Raw genomic sequence first — 22,045 nt, forward strand, 5'->3', positions numbered from 1 at the left:
TAATTCCTTGTCTGTAGCAGCTTACATAATCGGAACAATGAGTTTGAGGTATTTTCTCAATAAAAATGCTTCAAATAAACACTGAAAAAAAAGACTTAGCATCTGCAAAAAATAAACTTATCTCAGTAGCCCAGCGACTTCAGCTGATATTCCCAAACTAAGTTCTCTTTTGATGAAGGCAGGTTATCCTTCAGTATTTGTGATAAGAGTGATAAAACCAAAGAAACAAATGTTTAACAAAGCTAAAATGACTAGATTCAAAGCCCCATGAAAATAATCAGAATCTCTTCAGTAGGACTTTCAAGTAGGCCTAAATAAGCTTAAACTTTGTGAAGACAAATAAAAATGTGGATGGCAAAGACTTCACAGCCTTGCAACACAGACGTTAGGTTTTTAATTATATTTTCAATTACCAATATCATACAGTCATCATAGAATGATTTGGGTTGGAAGGGATCTTTAAGATCACCTAGTTCCACCCCCCCCTTGCTACAGGCAGGGTCACCTCCCTCTAGACCAGGTTGCTCAAAGCACCATCCAGCCCGGCCTTGAATGCCTCCAGGGAGATACAGAACAGTTCAGAGAGAGGGTATAATTTAGAGACTTCATAGCCTGAAAAATAGAAGCTAGGAGAGATTGCTTGAGAAATTTACTACTTTACACACAATTGACAAGATTTAGGGACAACTATGAAACAGACAATTTTCAAGGAAAAAAAGTGCAAATGCTCTATTATTCATAGCTTTTAAGAATAAATGAGCCACTATTTGCACAGTTAGGTATTCTTATCATTAGCCATTTTTTTCCTGGCTTGAATCTCTCATACTGCAATTTTAAAAAATTACCTTTTGTCTGCTTGAAGTGAACAAGGAAAACAGAAACTTGCCTCCTCCTTGAAGCAGGCTGATATCACCGCTCAGTATTTTCTCTGCATACAACATACGCTACCTATGTTCAACAATTCATTTCCTAGATCTCTGCTCCATGTTTCCTCATCTTTCTTGAAGCACCATACCTGAGAATGGAGCAAAGCACTCCAGCCCAAAGTTTACTGATACAACAGAGCTGCTACAAAGTGTGATTTTAACAATTATATGACATTGTTAAGTAAAGCTCAACTTGTGAATCTGCTACAATCTCTAGATTAATGCATAAAATTTCTATTTGAATAGTTGTTCCTGTATTTACTGAAAAAAATCACTTTTTCAGGGACTTTTTTCCCAAGCAATTTCTTCATTGAAACTACAGACTACATCTCAATTCCCCTGCATTTAGTGTTACCTACAAGTTTAATAAAAATATCAAAAGGTGGATTCTTAAGTCCTTCAAATACAACAGTGACAAATTTTACTGACCAAAGTAGTCTCTTCCTACACAGCAGTACTTCTTTTAGACAAGGTTCTGACTGAGTTTCATAGGCTGAGGACAGATTTAAACAAGTATGTTCTCCCTCTCTCCTCCCAGACAGAGGGTAATCACTGAGCAATGCTCCATTTTATGTTACAAAACTAATAAAAAATTAAAATCTAGCCTGGATGTTTCTATATTGCAGCAAGCTTACTTCAACATTTTACATTCTGAGTCTTCATCAATTACATGAAGAATTACCCAGGTTAGCTATCACAGCTTGATATCATGTTGCTTTTTGTTTGTTTATTTGTTTTTAAATGAATTGCTTATTTTTAAACATCAGTAATGTACTTGCTAAAATGAATATAAATGCATTTCATAAACCCTATGAAACTGATACTAATAAAAGTCAGCTATAACAGAAAAAGTCTAGGGTTTTTTTTTCCTTAAAAGAACTGCAAAAACCAACAGGATTTTAATTCAAGTTACAAAGAAACATAGCTATCCCACTGTCTACAGGAGGGCTACCCTGTTGTTCCTGAGAGTAATGAAAACATAATGAATTAAACAAAAAAATGACAGACTGATGAGGACAGAGTTCAAAAAAAGTGCATATTTCCTTTGTTCATGTGAAGATCTATTATGCATTCATAGATGAAGCCATGAAAAACAGACTTCACTTGCTATTTGATTTGTTTTTTATAAAACAAGAAGCTCTTTACTTTTTGGTAGTAAACAGTTTATTGGAAATTACACATTTCAGAAGGGGAAAACACACCTCAGAGCAGTTATCAATTTTATAATAAATGTAAAAACTACTAAAAACAGAGCTTCCCAGATAAAAAGTATATTTAGCTAAAATATTCTTGGGAAGTTTAACGTTGCACTGCATGTTGTCTATGCATTAGGAAATACACTAAAATCCTCAAAGGGATACTGCTATTCTATGATGGGTATTTTACTAAACTTCCAAGTGTAGAAAAATTTGAAGAAGAAACGTCCTTCGGACACATTAATCTGTCTAAATTTTCTTATTGAGAAGAAAAATGTATTTCGTTGTATGTATTTTGTTCCAACACTGACTTGCACAGCCAGCATCATGCACTGTGACTTTCTCACCATAACTGCTACTTAATGGTATTGGCATGAACTGATTGACCCATTTTTAGAGAACAGTGGGACTAGAACCCATCCTCATAGGTTTTAATCCCTAGACACAAAAATTCCTCTGCTCTTATTTGCATTAAGGAATGCCTTATTCCTGGATTTTAGCAGAACTCAAGGATGAGCTGAACTCAAAACTATTCCACTCTAGACATTTCCCAGCATGCACAAAAGCAGAGCTATGAGGTGTTTAACTCACCATAAGCACTGAGCAGCTCTCTAATGTTTATAAGCTTCTTACAATCTCTGACATGAGCTGTGGACCTTGTATTAGAATGGCTGGTTAAATTCTGCTGCGGTGCTTTTTCCCCTCCTGTCCCAGAAAAATAGCTGAATTTCCCCTGACTCACTGCTGAATTCCCAGTATTTTTGAGTCCAGTAGTGCTCCTTTTGGCTTGCCAAAGGCAAAAACAATTTCACAATCTCTGATGTTGACTCAGCAGGTGTCAAACTAGATGACACTATAACATACGAAGATTCCCCAGTTCCTTTTTTCCAATTATCCACTGAACAAATGTAAATGTAAGTTAAGTGTTAAAGAGTTCTGAACGCTGAAGACTAAAATTGTCCAGTTGATGGCAACTAACATGATACATCCAGGAGCTCTTAGCCCTACTGACTCTTGTATTATGTCTTACTGACTGATATTGCAAGAATAAATTAGTTTCTTTTTCCACCCAATTAAGCATAATACAAGTTACAATCACAACATTGAAACTACATATAGTGAAGTTTGAACATGAGTCAGAAATAAAGACCTTTCCTTAAAGATCTCATGCACCTGCAAATCACGGAATCATAAAAAGCCCTATCCAGTCTGGCCTTGAATGCCTCCAGGGTAGGGGCATCCACAACCTCCCTGGGCAACCTGTTCCAGTGTCTCACCACCCTCACATTCTCACATAGAATTTTTTCCTAATATATAGTCTAAATCTTCCCTCTTCCAATTTAAAACCATAGACAGCAGAAATCTAACATACAGCTTTCCTACTTGTATGCAGATATTTTTATACTAAGAAGAAGCAGTAAGTGAAACTAGTAGTGCTTGTTACCTTCTGTGATTTTCAAGCCGCCACAGCTACTGGTTTTTTATGTAGTATGTTGAGTAGCTTTTGTCTGCTCAGTCTCTTGTACTGCATCATTCTCATTTGGGATTTGGGAGATGCTAGTCCCAGTGCCTGGATCTTAATTAGTTTTATACACTTAGTTCTTTGGGTACAGACCATTTTGAGCATACCACAAGGCAGAACCACAGTCAGGAAATATTTACGTTCAACAGAGAATCACATCATACAAAGGCTTGGGTTGGATCATCAAGCTCCAACCCCCTGCTGCAGGCAGGACCACAGACCTCCATATCTAATACTAGACCAGGCTGCCCAGCACCTCATCCAGCCAGGCTTTGAACACCTCCGGGGACAGGGCATCCACAACCTCTCCAGGCAGCCTGTTTCAGAACCTCACCACTCTCTTGGTAAAGAACTTCCCCCTGATATCCAACCTAAGAATAACTTGAGAAGTACCAAAGCTCTTTGAGCATGGAGACAGCGTAAGAGTCAGTAAGCATTAATTTTTTAAAGCTGCATCAGGGAAAGTTTAGATTAGATATTAGGAAAAGATTCGTCATCAAAAGGGTGGATGGGTAATATAACAGGCTCTTCAGGGCAGCAGTCATGACACAATGTGATGGAGTCCAAGGAGGGTTTGGGCATTGCTCTCAGAAATATTGTTTGAATTTTGGGTGGTCCTGTGTGGAGCTGGGAGCCAGACTCAATGGTCCTTGTTGGATCTGGTCCAACCTGGGATATTCTGTGATTCTGATTTTTTATTTTAGCTTTCAACTTTGCTGTTTGAAGCTTCTCCAAACCATTTGGAATAAACACATTAAAAAGACTGGAGATTTTTCAAGAAATATGGATGTGTAATTTTTGATTGAAATCTGAAACACTGATAGGAATTCACAAGCAAGTAGACGTTAGTGCACAGAGACCAAAATCTTACAATAACATCAGTCATTACGTACAGGTTTTTACTTCTAATCAATGACTTTGGCTAACCAGGCCAATCACTCCTCCTCTGACAATGTTAACTTGCAGAAAGAACAACAAAAACTTTGGTAGCTATATCATTTAGCAATCAGTTAACAACATGCAGATTATATTCCAAACAGAGAGCAGTATCCCTTTCAGTTCATACATACAATAAATTGCAAAGCATGAAAGTACTTCCTTGGTTCAATTTTTATTTACGTTCAATTTTCTTTGGAATTTATCACTGCTAGCCAACATAAACCTAGCATCTATAATCTTAATCTAATACAGAGAATCTGAAAAGTTTTAATAGCATTTTTACTAACTAGGTACTGGTAATCTTGGCAATTCCCATGAAGAAACTAACAGAAAACTTAGATATTATAAGATCTTTAGAAAGCTAAAACAAGTTAACATACTCCATAAATGATTCCTTGAACAGGGTTTTTAATTCTATTAATATTTTCTGTCCTATATAGGCACAGAGCTTATCTTGTACCCTGAAGAACATGAAGGGAGCTGCCCTTGCATTCTTTTGTCTTTAGTCTTTCACACTTTCAAAGGGAAGCAGTCGTTTTCAGAAGACAATAACTGAGTAATTTTCCCATGATTCTGTATATCAAGGCACAAGAAGCAAGAAGGGAGTTGGCAGAATTTCTATTTCAAAATATTCCCCTGTAGATGAGAATCACTCAGTCCTTATCCACATTAACTGCTAAACTAACATCTAACAGAACTAGATTGAATCATAAAACTGGAGGTTGTGCACATAGACATTTGCACATTGTGCAGGTAGAAACATAAACTGTCGTAACACCCCTCCTTCATCAACCCCAGGCTAACAGGAACATAATAAAAATATGCCCTGGGGACCCCCCAGAGTGAAAGTAGAGCCATTTGCTGGAAGTTTGAGATTAGTATTTACGTTTAAGAAAATGAAGGAGAAATCTACAAAAATTGATCTGACCTCATTAACATCTAAGATTTTAGGACAAGCTTAGAATAACAAAAAGAAGTGGATGAAACAGGACAAAGTTCCTCAGGGTTCAGAATAAAAGTATCTCACTTTTCATGCATCTCTTCACAGCTAGTGATAACATCAAGCTAACACATTTACAGAAGCCTTCTACTTAAGGGAATGGTGCTACTGAGGTGTCTAAAGGGGTTTTTCAGCAGAGTCCACTCCATTCTGGCAACTAGTATTAGGGATATTCAAGAAAAAACCCTTTTCAGTATGTCTAGGCTCCTTCCCAGTTTCTCTCACCTTCTGAAGTCCTAAAACCTGGTGTTTCTAGTAGGACCCTTTATTAGAATCTTCTTAGGATGAGAAAAACATAACAAACAAAACAAAAAACAAGAACAGAAATATATTATTTCCTGCTGACTGTAACATTTGGAGATTTTAGACTTCCCAAAAATATCCTCAAGTACCTTGTTTTCTTTAGAGTTCCCCTTACTCCCACACAAAGAAAATAGTAAGAGTTATCTTTCTATCAAGATTTTTGTTGTTGTTGCTGTTAGATAACCTCTCTGTAGGTGTGCCAAATAACTCATTTATCTGATCCTCCTCCAGACACAGGCACAGACATTCATTAAGCTCATGGGTTAGCTATAAACATTTTCTCTGCTAATGAAGAATAACATAGGGTTGGGTTTACATCTGCTCAAATACAGATTTATGAAACAAAAAACATTCTTAACCACTTTCCTTAAAAATACATTTTCTTTTTATTCTCTGAGGGAAAAAAGAAGGCAATACATATGAACAAATGAGATTTTTACATAGTATGTGACACACTGCAAGCTAGGAAATTCTCAGTTCAGCTAAGAAAGATGGGATCATTCTGAGAAACATATGGAAACAGTTAGAAGTAAGTTATGTGGATGGAGGATGTCAAGCTGGAGGGAAGTTCTTAGCAAACATTGCTGAGGACTTGCTTAGTCTTGGTCCATTAACATTTCCATTCATGATCCTGATTCCAAAAGTAGAAATGTGGTTCTGGAACTTTTGAAGATGAAAACATTATAGAGAAAGAAATGAGTCATCATGATTACTGGAATAATTGCTCTAAACTAAAATGCAAAGTACTTATTTTTGGGACCAATGAGCACTTCTGCTTAATCTTTGGGATCTGGTGGATTAAAAAAGTGAATTAGTGAACGTAAGAGGCACAATTAGGCCATGAGAGACAAATACATTGTTAAAAAAAAAAAAGCTGTAGTGCAGTAGTGTAGTCATCAATCTGGCTTAGAAAGGTTCCATGTATAATTACAGTAGGCCATGACAAAGTAAGATGAAATCAAATTTGAGGAGATCTAGGCAAGAACTATAAGAATGAGGAAGTACATCAATATTTTATTTTATGACAGAAAGCTTTAGCTATCATATGGCAGGCTTAGGGACAGTTGTACAATTTGCTGGGTAAATAATTGGCTGGATGGTCAGGCTCAGAGAGTCATAGTGAACTGAGCTAAGTCCAGCTGGCAGCTGGTCACCATTGGTTTTCCCCAGGGCTCAGTACTGAGATTAGTTTTGTTTAACATTTTTGTCAATGATCTGGTGCCTGGAAGTGGTTGTTTCATTATCCACTGGTAAGACTAACAGCTAAGATATTTTGTTCAAGTTTGGGCCACTCAGTGCCAGAAGGACATTGAGTTGCTCAAGCACGTGCGGAGAAGGGCAATGAAGGTGGTGAAGGGACTAGAAAAAAGTTGTTATGAGGAGTAGCTGTGGGAGCTGAGGTTGTTTAGTCTGGAGAAAAAGAGGTTGAAAGGAGACCTAATCGCTCTCTACAACTATGTGAAAAAGGTTATAGCAAGGGGAATGTTGGTCTCTTTTCTCAACTGACAAATGTTGGGATGTGAGGAAATGGACTCAAGATGTGACAGGAGAGGTTTAACTTGGATATCAGGCAGAATTTCTCCATGTGAAGAGTGATCAAGTGTTGGAACACACTTCGGTGTGAAGTGTGAAGACCACAAAATGAGTAAGCAGCTTTCAGCTGCTGTATCACCTTCTCAAAAGCAGATTTTGGCAAAAAGTGGGTAGTGCTGAAGTAATTTTGTGAACAGTGTTGATGACTGTTTCCACTGCAGTTACTGCCAACTTGAAGGTGTGTTTACAGACAGCTCTCCCTGAAACCACATACATGCATTATGCACTTGTATACATATTTCTTACTGTCACAATATGTACAGAAGGACTACTCCAGGTAAACATACAAGAATCACCCAAATTGCTTCTGAGATAAACCCACTAGCACACTTGAATAACACCAATTTATTTGAGTAACTGAGCTTACAGTTTCTCAGTCTTTTCAGGATACAGTTGGCTCAGCCACACACACAACCAAGTATTACGGCAGAATATGGGCGTTCCCAGCTGTTGTTCTGTATTTCCTTGGCCCATACCTCCCTCCCTTATCCTTTGCTGCTCTCTATTCTCATTATCCACCTCTGTGTGAATGTTCCTGCCACCGGCCCACACACACACCAGGCAGTCAGGCCATGCCCATGCTGGGCGTCACAAGAGATCCCTGGGCAATGCTGGCACACATGGGGTGGCCACCTCAGGCATCACCTCCTCCAGCTGTGGCAGATCCCCTTTTCTCAGCAAAAGTGGCCTGCACTCCTCCACCAGTCTGCTGAATAAAAACAGCCTCCTTTTAACACATGTTGTTAGATGCCTACTGGAAATGCGTAACTTGGAGTTCTCCTACAGTTAGCACACAGTGGCTTAGGTTGAAAGGAATCTTAAAGATCATCTGACTCCAAATCTCTGCTATGGGCAGGGCTGCCCCCCTCAAGATCAGCATGCCCAGGCCCCAGCCAAACTGGCCTGGCACACACAGGGGGCACCCACAGGCTCTCCAGGCAGCCTCACTGCCCTCTGAGTAAAGAATTTCCCCCTAACATCTAACCAAAACCTCCTCTCTTTTAGTTTAAAGGCATTCCTCCTTGTCCCATCGCTGTCTGCCCGTGTAAAATCTCAGTCACCCTCCTGCTTGATGCCCCCTTCAAGTTCTGGCAGGCCGCAACGAGGCCTCCCGCAGCCTTCTCTTCTACACCAGGAACGTTATCCTTGGGCCTCCCCGCCCTGCAGAAGCCCTGCGTAAAGCACCGACCGCGCGCCCGACCCGCGCCGGTCCCTGCAGGCCGTACCCGCTGCGGGCCGGCCCCGCCGGAGGGCAGAGCGCGAAGGGGGAGGCGGCGCGGAGCGGAGCGAGGGGCGGGCGCTGCCGGGGCCGCGTCCCTGGCGTGCGAGCATGCTGCGGCGGGGGGAGGGCGTCCTCGGCCGGGCCGGGGGAGGTTCGGGCTGAACTTAGGGACGGGAAGAAAGGAAGAGAGAGCGCTGCCGGAAGCGGCGGAGCGGCGGCTCGGGGAGCCCCGCGGGCAGCATGTAGCTGGGTGACGGCAGGCAGACCGCCGCCGCCTGTCCCGCCAGGCCGGGAGCCCCTTCTCAGTGCTCCGCTCCTCCGTCTCTCGTTGCGGCTCTCCGTCGGCCGCCCGTCGCTGTCATGGGGCTGCCCACGCTGGAGTTCAGCGACTCGTACTTGGACAGCCCGGATTTCAGGGAGCGCCTGAAGTGTCACGAGATCGAGCTGGAGAGGACCAACAAGTTCATCAAGGAGCTGATCAAGGACGGCAGCCTCCTCATCGGGGCCCTGCGGAGTGAGTGGGGCGGCGGGGCCGGGGGCGGGCAGGGCAGGAGCTTCTTTTGTTTGAATGGGCTCTGGGAGCGGGCTCCCCTGCCGGCCGACGGGGAAAGAGAAGCTCTCGTCAACTTTCTGCCCCGCTTCGCCTCGCCTCGCCCGGGCCGGGTGAGCGGCGGCGGCAGCCCCGGAGCTGGGCTGAGGGTTCAGCCGCGCCCTGCGCCAAGGGGAGGGCGGCTGTTGGGGCCGGGCTGGCAGCTCGCGTTCCCTCGTTCAGCCTTCGTGTCAAAGCTTCCTTACCGCAGCTCTTAACAGTGAGGATATCGCCCTATTTATCACGCGGATAAACGAAGAGATGGTTATTTGTTTTAACTAGCGGCATCGCTGTTAGTCGTGTCTCCCGTAGGCGAGCTGAGGATGAGCGCTTCCATCCTTTTGAAGCTCTGAGAGGTGAACGCCTGGCGTCCCGCCGTGTGGAAGCGGCCCTCGCTCTTTGAAGAGAGTAAAACGAGAGCCGAGAGCCGCGGGGGCAGTGCTGGGCTGGGCAGAGCCCCTCTGCTCTGGCTGGTGCCACCTACTTGTCGGTTTTGTGTCTCATCTGTTACCCAGAGCTTTCCTTCACCTAGAGTGACGGCTTGCAGCTCCTTGTGCTGTGTGTGTGATGTTCCTGGGAAAAGAAGTCACTTCATATAATCCTTAAAGTATTTGCCACATTGATATGTTCTGCCAGATTTATGGAGTCAAAGAGTAGCAGTGTTGCTGTTTATGTGTTCAGGGAACAAGCGTTGCTACTATTGTCTTAGCTCAGAGGAGGTCGAATACATGCTAACTCAGTCTGAACTCAAAGTCTGTCTTCCTGTCTTGAACAGGAGGTCAGGCTGAGGATTTTGTTTGGCCGGCAGCAGAATTAAATGTTAATTGTGCTTCTGCATGTCCCGTGCTTTCTCCCACAGCTCATGTATGGTGTTGTTAAATAAAGCAACTGCTGGCTTTTTGAGACATATCTCATAGAAGTGCACGTGTTTCCAGAGTTGTCTCTTTTTTTAGGGAGTAGCTGGATACATGTCTAACCTATTAAGTAAATTAGAAATTTGTTTTAAATTCAATACATTCCTGTATCCATACCCAGAGAATAGGAGATGATAGATTACACAGAAAATCTCTGTGTCTGTGTACGCATATATATATCTATATGTAAAGAAACAGAAACTCAGTGCTACCTTTTTCCTACCAGAGCATAAAAAAGTTTGATTCTTAGGTTTCCTTTTTATTAAAAACCTTTCTCCATCAAACAGAAAGACTGAGTTTGGGTAAACGTGTTAGTTTAATAAAAATGTACTCCTACAAACATGGTTCTCCAAGGTGGTGCATACCAGGAGTAAGGACAGGAGAGGATGCTGCATGGGTACTTATTTGGCGTGGAGATTGACTGCTTTTTTTATTGATGTTTGATTTGGAACATCTTTCTTCTTAAGTTGTCAAAGAATACTGAAGGATGAGTTTTCTTTATGAGAAATAGTTTAGACCTTCATTTTGAAGTGAGTTTTCCCATTATCTTTGTGGAGACTACTTGAAAATCCTTGCTAGATTCAGACCTTTAACAGTTCTGACCCTCTTCAAGGACAAGTGCTATTTCTGTTTCACATGATTACTACTTAACCTCCAAGTCCTCTCAACTTCAAAACTTTTTAATTCAGATGTTACAGTGGTTGACACCATGCTTTTTTTTTTTCTGTATGCAACTTTAAAATGCTGGCTTGAAGCCTATCATGTCTTTTAGCCTTAAGAAAAAGCAGTTTGCTCTTGCATAGCAAGAAATATTTCTTCTATTCACTTCAAATCCCTTAGTTTCGTGACCACACGTTCAATGCTGCCTCCGTTCCTGTGTTAGGACAACTGGGAAAATGCCTGCGTTTTTTCTCAGTGAAATAGAAATCCTTTCTTTATAGTGTACAGGCTCCATGCAGATGCTGTGCAGTGGCCATATAAGTAGAACTATCCTGGGATTTCTCGAGTAGAGAACCTTTGATTTGTTAAAACACGCTGTTTATTCCTGCCTTAGCATCAAAATCAGTGGGGCTTAAAATATTTGTAACTTTAAAATATTTAATTTTTTTTTTCTCTTTTTGAAAATCTAATTGAATGGTGTAGTAAGTATTTGATTTCAGTGCTGAACTGTTGTGCCCAGTCCTGATTTAATAATCCACCAGCCTTGAGCAGCAAGCAGTACTTACCATGGTTTGTCTTTTCAGGTGATCTATGATTTTGCCTTTGCATGTCATTTTGGAGGATCACTTTTGTTAGGGGAAAAAACTCAGAGTCCTGTGGAGATTTGGCGGAAATAAGTTTTGGAATATTTCCTTCCTAATCACACTTAAGGAGGAGACAGAATAACTGCTTACTTATTGCAGTTAGAAAATTACATAATCTCTTAAATTGTTTAAATGTAAGATATTAATTGAATCTGTGATGCAGGCGCAGCTTTTCAGAATTAAACTTTCATATTAAATAATAATGTACAGGATATTGTTCACAAATCAGTATCTAAACAGTGACGGTAAAAATGCAAAGTTGAAAAATGTGTGATGAGAGAACTGACACAAATTGGAGGTAAAACAGATATGCTTAATGTAGCTTGTGACCATTTTGCATTTTAATTGATGGGGTGACCCCAAGATGAGGTCACATTTTGCTTTATTGTGGCTGTGCTACATTCATTCTGAAGAATCCTTCTTTCCAAAGGAAAATGTAGTGCACGAGACTCACAGGGTGCTCTCTGAAGCAGCAGTTGACTGTTGTGAGAGCAAATAATGCTAGGATTGATGTCAAATCCTTAGCAACTTTTCCCTAAGGTATTTTGCACTGTCTCCTTATCTTTCTAAGTATGTGAAACTTCTGGGGAGTACTGTAAACAAGCACAGATTGTATGCTCCAGGTTAGTAGGGTGATAACTTCACTTTTGTATAGCTATCGTGCTTACTTCAGCCTTATCCTACAATTTGTGCTTTCAGAGATGCACTACCTTTAATTTTAAAATTAACTGCGGCACTCAATATACTGCTCTTTCAAGAACTCTTTCAAGAAAGGCTCATTTTACACATATAAGAGATGCATATGCTGTCTTAGAAGTTATGTTTCTGCGGAGACTTCACCTCTGTATGTAGGTACAGTTATGTAGGATCGAATATTTTTATTTGATGCATCTCTGGGAGGGTTTTCTTGTCTTGAACTTATAAGTTAAGAGAAAAAACAACAAGAACTCCACCAACACACTTTTTAAAAAGCATAATCTTGTTGGTACAATTAGCCTTCTTGATTATTATTAATGGTTACCCAGCTGTTGATTTTGTAATTTCTTCAGGCAGCTAATTTTAAAGATCTTTCAGATAGATGCATGTTTAAACTGCTTATGCTTAATTGCTTAGTTTAGTGAAGTCAATCTGTAGCTGGACTCATGAATCAAAACCGATTTTTTTCCTTTCCATTGATTCTTGCTCATTTTCAGTTAAAATTCAAGTCTGTTTTTCTTGTACATGTCTGCATGTAGTATGCTTTGGAATTTCATTCCTTATCATTAATTGCCTTTTAAAAAATGCAGTCTAGTTTTGGGGGTTTTCATGTATATCATATGGAGCATTTCGTTACAATTTTTTGCTTTTAATTTCTATAGGAAGGCATACTGTTCTGCCAGAGTTTTAGTGAATACTGTATCAAACAGTCCAAAGAGGTAATAATGCATTTTGTACAACTGATCTCATGGCTTATCTCTGTGCAGAAGCCTTCAGTTTTGCTGTCTGATTTTAAGGCCTTCTTTCTCCACCTTAATTGCTATTTTAGCTACAACTTCATGCATTCAAAGATTTCAGCTGTACAATTATCGAAAGTTCAGTGTATCTGTGGTTGATTTAAGTAAAGCCATGCCTTCTAAAGTGTTTTAAGTGGTAGTGCAGAGCTGTAGTGCAGGATAAGTATGATTTAACAGATATCTTTAGGAATTTATGACTACTAGCAGTCTTAATTTTTATTTTTTTGAGAGGGAGTTGTTACGAATCTCCTATTAAAAATGGGACATGAAATCCTCAGTTTTATTTTGTTATATAACACATAGAGAAACAGGGATGAGATGGAAACACCTTATTTGCAGGGGACTGTGTCTTTTTATCAGTGCTTTTATATAAATTCTGCACAGAAAAGACTATTTCACTAAGCTGTTTGGACATGCGGTATTCAGGAATGATTTTTGTCTCATAAATCTAATTATAAAAGTGCAGTGATGAGCCTCTCTTATGTGCTGAAGCCTTTGGGCTCAAAGGGGTAGAAAAAAGATGAGAACAAAATGATAGCATGAGAATCTATGATCTTGTTATCTGTCTTGGGAATTTTTATCTATCTTTCCAAAGAGCTGCATTTTCCCAGATATCTTGGCCTTGTGTGTTTTCATGTGATTGTATCTTTAAAATGTTTTTTCCAGATCCCAAATGGGGCAGCAGTGAGTTCATTGAATAACAACCACTGAATTTCAGTAGCAGTCATTCTCATTTATTAATTTAAATTCTGGGTAAAGCAACCAATGCTTCATATTCCATATGTGATACTGTGGTGGTGAACTTGGAATATAAGTATAGCTTCGTCCTGAGAATCTGAGACATAACTCACATCACCTTTGTGAATGGACTACATTATTTAATACTGAAGTTGCCTTCCTCAGTAAAGTTAGGTGAGATGGGGCACAACAGTTTACCTCTCTTAGTCTCTAAATAAGTGGTCAATTTTCTTCCAAAAGGAGGAAGATGTTTCCTGCTAAGAAGTTAAAACCTGGTAATTTGTATTTATGTTTTGAAGTCATTTGCTCCCCCACTGTTCTGCTTTTCATACTGTCCTGCTCAACTCCTGCTGCCGGTTCTGGAGCGATTGCAGATTGTGAGTGTAATTCTTGCAAACAGTTTCAGCAGTGTTCATGCTTTCTTGCAAAGATACCACGGATAAGCTGGTTCTTGGCCAGAGAAAGAGCTTAATTGCTTCCTCTAGCGTTTAAAGCAGCTGCAGTCTGTATTGCATTATATTATCTTTAACAAATATATGTTGAGAAAGTAAGCACTGGCATGTGGTGGTCTGTTACAGAGCACAGTACTTTCTGTCCATCACATGATGTTTGATTTTGAACCAAGAATGCCTGCAAGGGAATTCCCATGATATCAGTAACCACTGCTGTGTTAATAAAGCCTTTAAGTGACTCAGCACGGGTGTTCTTGTGCCTTAAAACTGAGGCAACAAGTATTCTTTAGAGAGGCCTTGTAATTGCATGATGTCAGGTTACCAGAGGAGCAGTTGAGAGTTTCAAATGGCATATGAAATGATGTCTGTGCTATAAGAAAATTCTGTTCAATTTTTTTCTAAACTAGGATTTTCAAACTTCTAAAGTGATTTCTGAAAAGAGCAAATTTAATCTATTTCTTAATGGTCCAGCTGGTTTTTTGTCTATGACATGCTTCTTTTGCTATGAATAAGAGTAATGTATTCTATTAATAAGAAACCAGCTGCTTCATGAATATTGTCTTTACTATAATGGAAAATATGATGCTGTGGTCACTGAAATTATATAGATCTCTTGGGATTTCGTGGGCAGAAGCGCTACAGCAACTTGCAATTTCCTGTAATAGTAAATAACTTTGCATTTGTCCCTTGTCAAAAATGTAGAGGACAATGCAGTCCTTTTTACTGAAGTGGTATGTGAAGCAGTTCTATGGCACTGCTTCTATATTTTGTTTCATAGTCTCAAAACTGCCATTATACTTACATTTGGAATACGGGGAACTTAAGCATTTAGGTGCATGGTTTTCTTTGTTGTTAAATTCAATCTCCTGCTAGTGTTGTATCAAGTAATCCCTACATATCAAACTCCATTTAAAAAATACTTTTTGTCCTTACTGTTTCTCCTGGAAGACTGTTCTAAAACCATGTTACTCTTGAGGGTTGAGTAACTTAATAAAAATAAATTTAATCTGGAAATTCTAACTTGTTTATGCTCATTTTATTTTCACTCAATTCTTCTGCACTGTTGTTTATTTGTATTTTCCTGTGGAATAATCATACCCTTTGCTAGACTGAACAAACTGTTCCTGTCTTCTCTGCTAAGAGTTTCTCTGGTTTCTTGGTCATTTTTCAAAATTGCTTTTAAATGTTCAGGGGAGTAGCAGAAAAAAATAGAAGAAACAGAAATAGTATTGTAATGTGTACAGGTCTGATTTTTTTATTGTCCTCTGTGGGATATCGGCTTATTAATTGAAATCATTGTTTATGGTCTTCTTTTGACTATCTGGAACTGCGAATTCCTCAAACGTGATGAAAGGTGTAAGAGTTTGGGGATGTCATAAGCAGTACCCATAAAGTAAACACTGAACTTAAGAGAAATGGCCCCACCTTCTTCCCTGTTAATATGAATCGGAGTCCTGTTGGGTTGTGAGTTAAACTCCCTTTGGTCCCCTTTGAAGTGCAAATAACTTTCATTAGAAAGATAACGTGTTTCACAGCACATTACGAACCTTGAGCTATATTGGTATGGTTTTCCATATCAGTCACGTTATCAACTTTAATTGGTTCCCTATCCTGAATTATGCAAACTTAACTTTCACAGGACACCAGAAGCTGCAGCAACACATTGCAGTGATGTTTTTTCTTAGTATGATTCAAGCATGGGAAAAGAGTGAGGAAATTCTGCATGCGTTCAGAAGTCTTATCTCCTTTTAGTGTAGTACTCAAGTGGGATACAAGGTGCCACAACATTGTACATCTGATATTTGCTACAGCGTTGTATATTTAGTATTTATCGAGGTTCTCAAAGAGGAGAGGTTTGCACACTGGGTGTGCATTGTACTGTCTGAAAAGGAACTTCTGTTCACTGAAAGACAAAAGTAAGTGGAATTAGATTATCGCCAACAGGATTATTCTTCTTCTGTAAAAGAGCTGTAGGAGAAATAAGTGTAATGGGGAGGGAGAGGGGACAAACCAAATAACAAGTAGAAGTAAGAAGATTCAGTGTGTTGTTCTTGTAGAGTTGCAAGGACAAATAAGACTCTTGTTTTAGTTATTCTTTGTGCTTCAGAGAAATCTTCCTTTCACCCTTTGGTTTCCTGTAGTTGGGGATGCAGTGAAGTTTGTTCGTATATCTTTTTGCCTCCAATCAATAGCACAAGTAGTTATTGTTGATCATATTTAATTTTCTTATCATTTGCTGTTGTTTTTACTAGTTTCATTTAAAGCAAATTCTTAATGTGTGTAATCAAAACTGCTTTCCTTAGCTGTGAACTTGAGCTCAGCTCTTGTGGAGCCACAGTCAGTTCTGCTGATACCGCTTTGTGAACACTGAGGGAGTGATTGACTTATTTTGCTCATTGAAGTTCTTATGCATGATGGAAGATTCAGGCATATGCTGATTTAAAAACAGGTCAGCAATTCTGAACAAAGTTTGGAATTTATCCTGCTGTCTTCTAAAAGCATGTCTGTAAGTCAGAAAAGGGATTTTTGCTTGAGCTCTTACAGTAGACAGACGAAATAGAGTTCATTACTTAGGTTTCTGACTGCATCTTGATAAATGTTGGTCTTTATTTTCTCCTAGCACACTTATATGACCATATATTTCTTTGATATCTGTGAACCATGTGTTTAAACAGCTCATTTCCTATTTATTTTTGTGGAGGATAAGGCCATCTCCATTGGGCTGATACCAGTAGATAAGAGAATGTGTAGAAGAAACAGGAGCTGCAATACTTGTGTCCTTCATTGGCACAGGAGGCAATCAGTTAAGAAAGGATGGTTCTTCCTGTGTCATTCTGTATGTTAGGAATGAAGATTCAGACAGTTCCCTGTTAGCTATGCCACACAATATATAAATTCCTTCATTTGGCATATGTCTTCTCCCAACTACAAACCACCCCAATTTACTACTGTGGGATATAGGGCACTCACTGACGACATCAGTAACCACACGCTATACAATAAATACGTTGCAGAATTGGCTTTATTTTATTTTATTTTTTTTTTTTTGTAGCCTTGGAAAATGTCAGGTAATGACATTTTTCTGCTTGGGTATTTGCAGTGAAGACACCACAAAGAACAGCCTGGCCTCATCTTTTTGTCTCCCACCTCCTCTTAGGTATTTATAAACATTTATCAGATCCCTTCCCCGTCTTCTCTTCCCCAGGCTGAACAGACCCAGGTTACTCAGTCTTCCCTCATATGGGGGATGCTCCAGGCCCTTAATCATCTTTGTGGCCCTCTCTTGGACTCCTAGGAGATCCCTGCTTTTTTTGGACTGGGAAGCCAAGAACTGGGAATTCTAAATGTGTCCTCACCAGGGCAGAGTAGAAGGGAGGATAACCTCCCTTGTCCTGCTTGCCCTGTTCTTATTAATGCACCCCATTATACCATTGGCTTTCTTAGCCACAAGGGCACACTGGTGGATAAAAAACTGAACGTGAGCCAGCAGTGTGCTCTTGCAGCTCAGAAGGCCGCTGGTATCCTGGGCTCCATCAGAAGAGGCCAGCAGGGACAGGGAGGTGATTGTCCCTCTTTACTCTGCCCATATGAGGCCACATCTGGAGTGCTGCATCCAGGACACGGGCCCCCAAAATGAGAAAGATGTGGAGCTGTTCGAGAGGGTCCAGAGGACGGCCACAAAGATGATCAGAGGTCTGGAGCACCTCTCCTATGAAGACAGGGAGCTGAGCTTGTTCAGCCTGGAGAAGAGAATGCTGTGAAGAGACCTCATTGCAGCCTTACAGTATTTAAAAGGGGATTATAAACATGAGGAGAATCAACTTTTCACAAGGGTTATTGATGATAGCACAAGGATTAATGGTTTTTAACTCAAGGAGGGAAGGTTTAAATTGGATGTCAGGGGGAAGTTCTTCACAGAGAGAGTGATGAGTTGCTGGAACAGACTGCCCAGGGAGGCTTTAGATGCTCATCCCTACAGGTGTTTGAGACCAGGCTGGATGGGGCACCAGGCAACCCGGTCTAGTACCAGGAGGTTGGTGGCCCTGCCTGTGGCAGTGGGGTTTGAACTGTATGATCCTTAGGGTCCCTTCGAATCCAAGCCATTCTATGATTCTGTGACAACCTTCTGAGCTCTGCCAGTCAGCCAGTTCCCAATCCACCTCATCGTTCATTCATCTACGCCACACTTCATAAGTTTCCTAACACGGATGTTGCAGGAGGCGGTGTCAAACATCTTGCTGAAATCAAGGTACACAACATCCCCTGCTCTCCCTCCATTTGCCAGTGATGACATCGTAGAAGGCTACTAGGTTGGTTGAGCATTGGTTTCCATTTGGTGAATCCATGTTGACTACTCCTGATAACCTTCTTCTCATTCAGTTGATTGGAGATGACATTCAGAACAAGTTGTTCCATCACCTTTCCAGGGACTGAGATGAGACTGACTGGCCTGTTGGATCACTATTTGTTTCTTTAAGATGAATATATATTTCCTTAGTTATGTGAGCATACTCCTTGATTAATTTATCAATTTTGAGTACAGCTTTCCTTGTCACAAGCTGCTTTCTTTTTGTTATTCTTCCATTTAATTTTATACTAAATAGACATGGAATTATTGAAGTTATTTTGTCAGACTTTTTTTTTGAATTTATATATTCATAAAACTTATTATGCATTAAACTTGAATATTTATTTATCTATTTATTCTATATCTCTTCTTCTAACACTTCAGTCTCTGCCCTCTCCCATGAGGAAGAGTGAAGAGTGGATCAGCTGTCCAGAAGTTGTCCCAGAATTTCTAACCAAATGAGGTTATTAGAAAGTCACATTTTGATGTGTATTTTTTAACCAGATCTACTACTAACCAAACAAACTTTAAACCTCCAATGCCTGTCCCTGCTTCTTCAGACCTTGTTTCCACTCCCTCTTGTCCTGTAAATGGTATTAGCATTGCTGTTTATTCAGCTCCATCTCCACCAGATCAGAGTACTAAACTAACTGCTGATCTGCGCAGAGTAGTTATTAATGTGTCTTAGTTCTCTGACTTGGTTCGTTACACGTATGTAAGGAATGCTCATGCTGGCAGAGAACAGGGAACCTGGAATTTGAAGCAACTACAAAAGTTGGTCAGTAGGGGAAAACGGTGACACAGCATGAAAATATTGATGGCAGAGACAACTTGCTTGCACGTCAGATTACAGCAGCAGTTAATGTACAAGTTACCAGTGACAGCAAAGGTTTGTTTGCATGGCACATCTGTCATATCTTCTGTAACAGTTTTATTTTTTGGAATTGTGGAAGTGTGACTTTTGAGCTTTCTTCCCCTCTCAGATAGGGCTCTTACAGTGATAGTTTGCTGAAGTGCATTCAGTTCCTTGTTATTTCAGTACTGAATTACAGCAATAGGTTTATGAAATAAAGGTAATGTATCCTAATATCCAGTTTTTAAATACGTAATAATAAATCCTAGATAGAGATTCATGAGTCTTGAATAAGTTCTTCATGCATTTGTGGTGCTTATTAAAATAACTGCAGCATTTCTCCTAGTTTTACCATCAGACTTGAATGGGATGCTGAAACTGAAAAAATAGGTAGTAGTAACTATTACTTTTGATAACAATATGTGCAGTGGTTAATAAAACATTTATATATAAATATGTAAAGTATATTGCAAATAGGAATAAAAAGTACTCATGAAAACTCTTAAATCTTCTGGATTGCTATTTTTCAAATGAGGTTGAGATCACTGTCACTTACTTGTTGGACTTAAGGTATTAATACCCAAAGTCCTGCTCAGCTGGGCTTTTAGGTCATGTTCGTTCCTTCTTTCTTTACAAAGACAATTTTTTGGTCTACCATCAAGTCTTCAAGTTTACATTACTTGAAGGTATGTAGACTTGGGAGAACGCACCTTGAGGATGTTTTATAGTTCAGTGCCCATATTTTATGATGCTTTCAAGAGAGGCATTAGGTAGTTCTAGATGCGACCTCATGAGGACAGAACAGAGAGACAGTCACCTGCTCTGCCCTTTCTTCCACCCCTCCTAATGCAGCCCAGGATACAGTTCGCCTTCTGGGTTGCACACCTGCACTGCTGGATCAGGTCAAGCTTTCATCCACCAGAGCCCCCAAGTGCTTTTCCACCTATGACCTTAAGTTTTTCCTTAGAGTATAGAACTGAAGATAAAAACATGAATGTTCAAGTAATTTGTTTAGCTTTTTTTTTTTCCTTCCTGTTTCATTGGGAATTGAAAAAGCAAGTTTTATAGAAAATCTTCTTTTCTTATCCCAAGAGATGAGTTCTGGATGGGTTCTGCTGCTAATAAATGTAATCGACAAATTGCAGGATCCACTCTTTAGTTTTTAGCTATCTTAGTTCTCCTTCACTTGAATCCTTTGGTTCAGTACAAACTGAAGAACTTCTGATTTTTCTTATACCTATCAATACTCATGTATATAATGCTACTATTTCTGTTAACTGTCTTCTGATTGAAGTTAAAAGATAGCAAATTAGAGATCAAATGGTTCTTATTTTATTTACATTGCCACAGCCTAGCAGTGGTGTAATTCCTTGTTCTGTTTACTTAGTTCTTTTGCTCTTTAATACAACATGTCCCTAACCTGCCTGGGAGTGGTAATCATTGTCAATTTGCAAAAATAACATTGCCAATCACTTTTTTTTTTTTTCCCACCAGCTTTCTGACAGTTTCCAAATGTATTTCCAGTAAAATAGCATTATGCACAGTGTCAAAATTGCACTCGTTGGCAATTCAGGTCCTTTTGATTTGTTCTCTATGCAAAGCTCCAATTTGCAGTACACCTTGTGACTTCAAGACTGTTGCCCAATAAAAACCTACTCTCATGTCTACTTCTGTCACTTGTCTTCAGCAGTTATTATGAAGCACTGTGAGCAATGTGTCGCTGGATAAGAAGTCAGTCTTGCAGTATTTTCTCGAACATTTAATGTACCCCTAAGAATTTCATGCTGACAGATGTTTCTCTTGTCCCTTTGTAAACTGAAATGGCACTTAGACAACAACATTAATACCAATGGAATAAAATACACGGTGGCAGTGGGTTTTTTTTTTGCACTGAACCATAGTTTATTAATGCTGTTAGTAGTACTGTTCATGGTAGGAATGTTGGTTTTTTTTGTTTTTTTTTTTTTTTTGTTTTTTTGTTTTTGTTTGTTTGTTTTTGTTATTGTTTAGTTTTTGTGTTTAGTTTTTTTTTTTTAATTTCTAAATATTAAGTGATTCAAATCTCGGTATATTTTTTCCTTTGGGAGGTACAGCGGATTCTCAGTTCAGTGTATAGGGATATGGACTGTGATGGGCTTCACTTGTGGGTTGGAGTTTGTCTGTATCAAATTCCATGTCTGTATTCTTGGCAGATACTGAAAATTACAGTGGTTGTATGACCAGTTCTTATTTTCTTCATTATTCAGTAAGATAAAGACTATGGTTTTGGAGCTTTTATCTTCTTTAGCTTTTGCTTGTATCTATCTACACAGATAGTAATTAAGTATGGCCTGCCTTTTGCTGTGTACGTGTATTTATGGGGCAGTTACATATTATGAGACATTTCATTTCCATGTTAGTGCCCACATGTGACTTTAGTTTAGAGTTAAAACAAAAAAAAGTGACTATCTGAAATGCATTTAATAATATTTTTTAAAGTTGTTTGGATTTGTTTTATTTTTGGTACTTTTAAAAAAGTCTTTTTTTTTTTTATTATGAGACGGAATCTTAAAACAGATGGATATTTTTACAGTACTTTTTTTAATACAGTAGGAGGACTTCTCCATTACAGTAGAATTCTGCTACAGTTCCTCCAAGTGTCTTCAAATAACCC

General features: G+C 39.6%; 1 protein-coding gene across 1 annotated transcript in view; it reads left to right on the plus strand.

The window, feature by feature from the left end:
* Positions 1 to 8,847: 8,847 nt before the first annotated feature.
* Positions 8,848 to 22,045, plus strand: part of ARHGAP42 (Rho GTPase activating protein 42) — a 154,462-nt gene continuing 141,264 nt past the window's right edge. Inside the window, exon 1 of the mRNA XM_042862489.1 lies at positions 8,848 to 9,215. Coding sequence (XP_042718423.1) covers positions 9,062 to 9,215 — 154 coding nt within the window. The 5' untranslated portion in view covers positions 8,848 to 9,061. The remainder of the gene's footprint in view (positions 9,216 to 22,045) is intronic.

Source organism: Lagopus leucura, unplaced genomic scaffold (genome assembly GCF_019238085.1).
Source record: "Lagopus leucura isolate 7727_CA_CO unplaced genomic scaffold, USGS_WTPT01 Super-Scaffold_702, whole genome shotgun sequence".
NCBI lineage: Eukaryota > Metazoa > Chordata > Aves > Galliformes > Phasianidae > Lagopus > Lagopus leucura.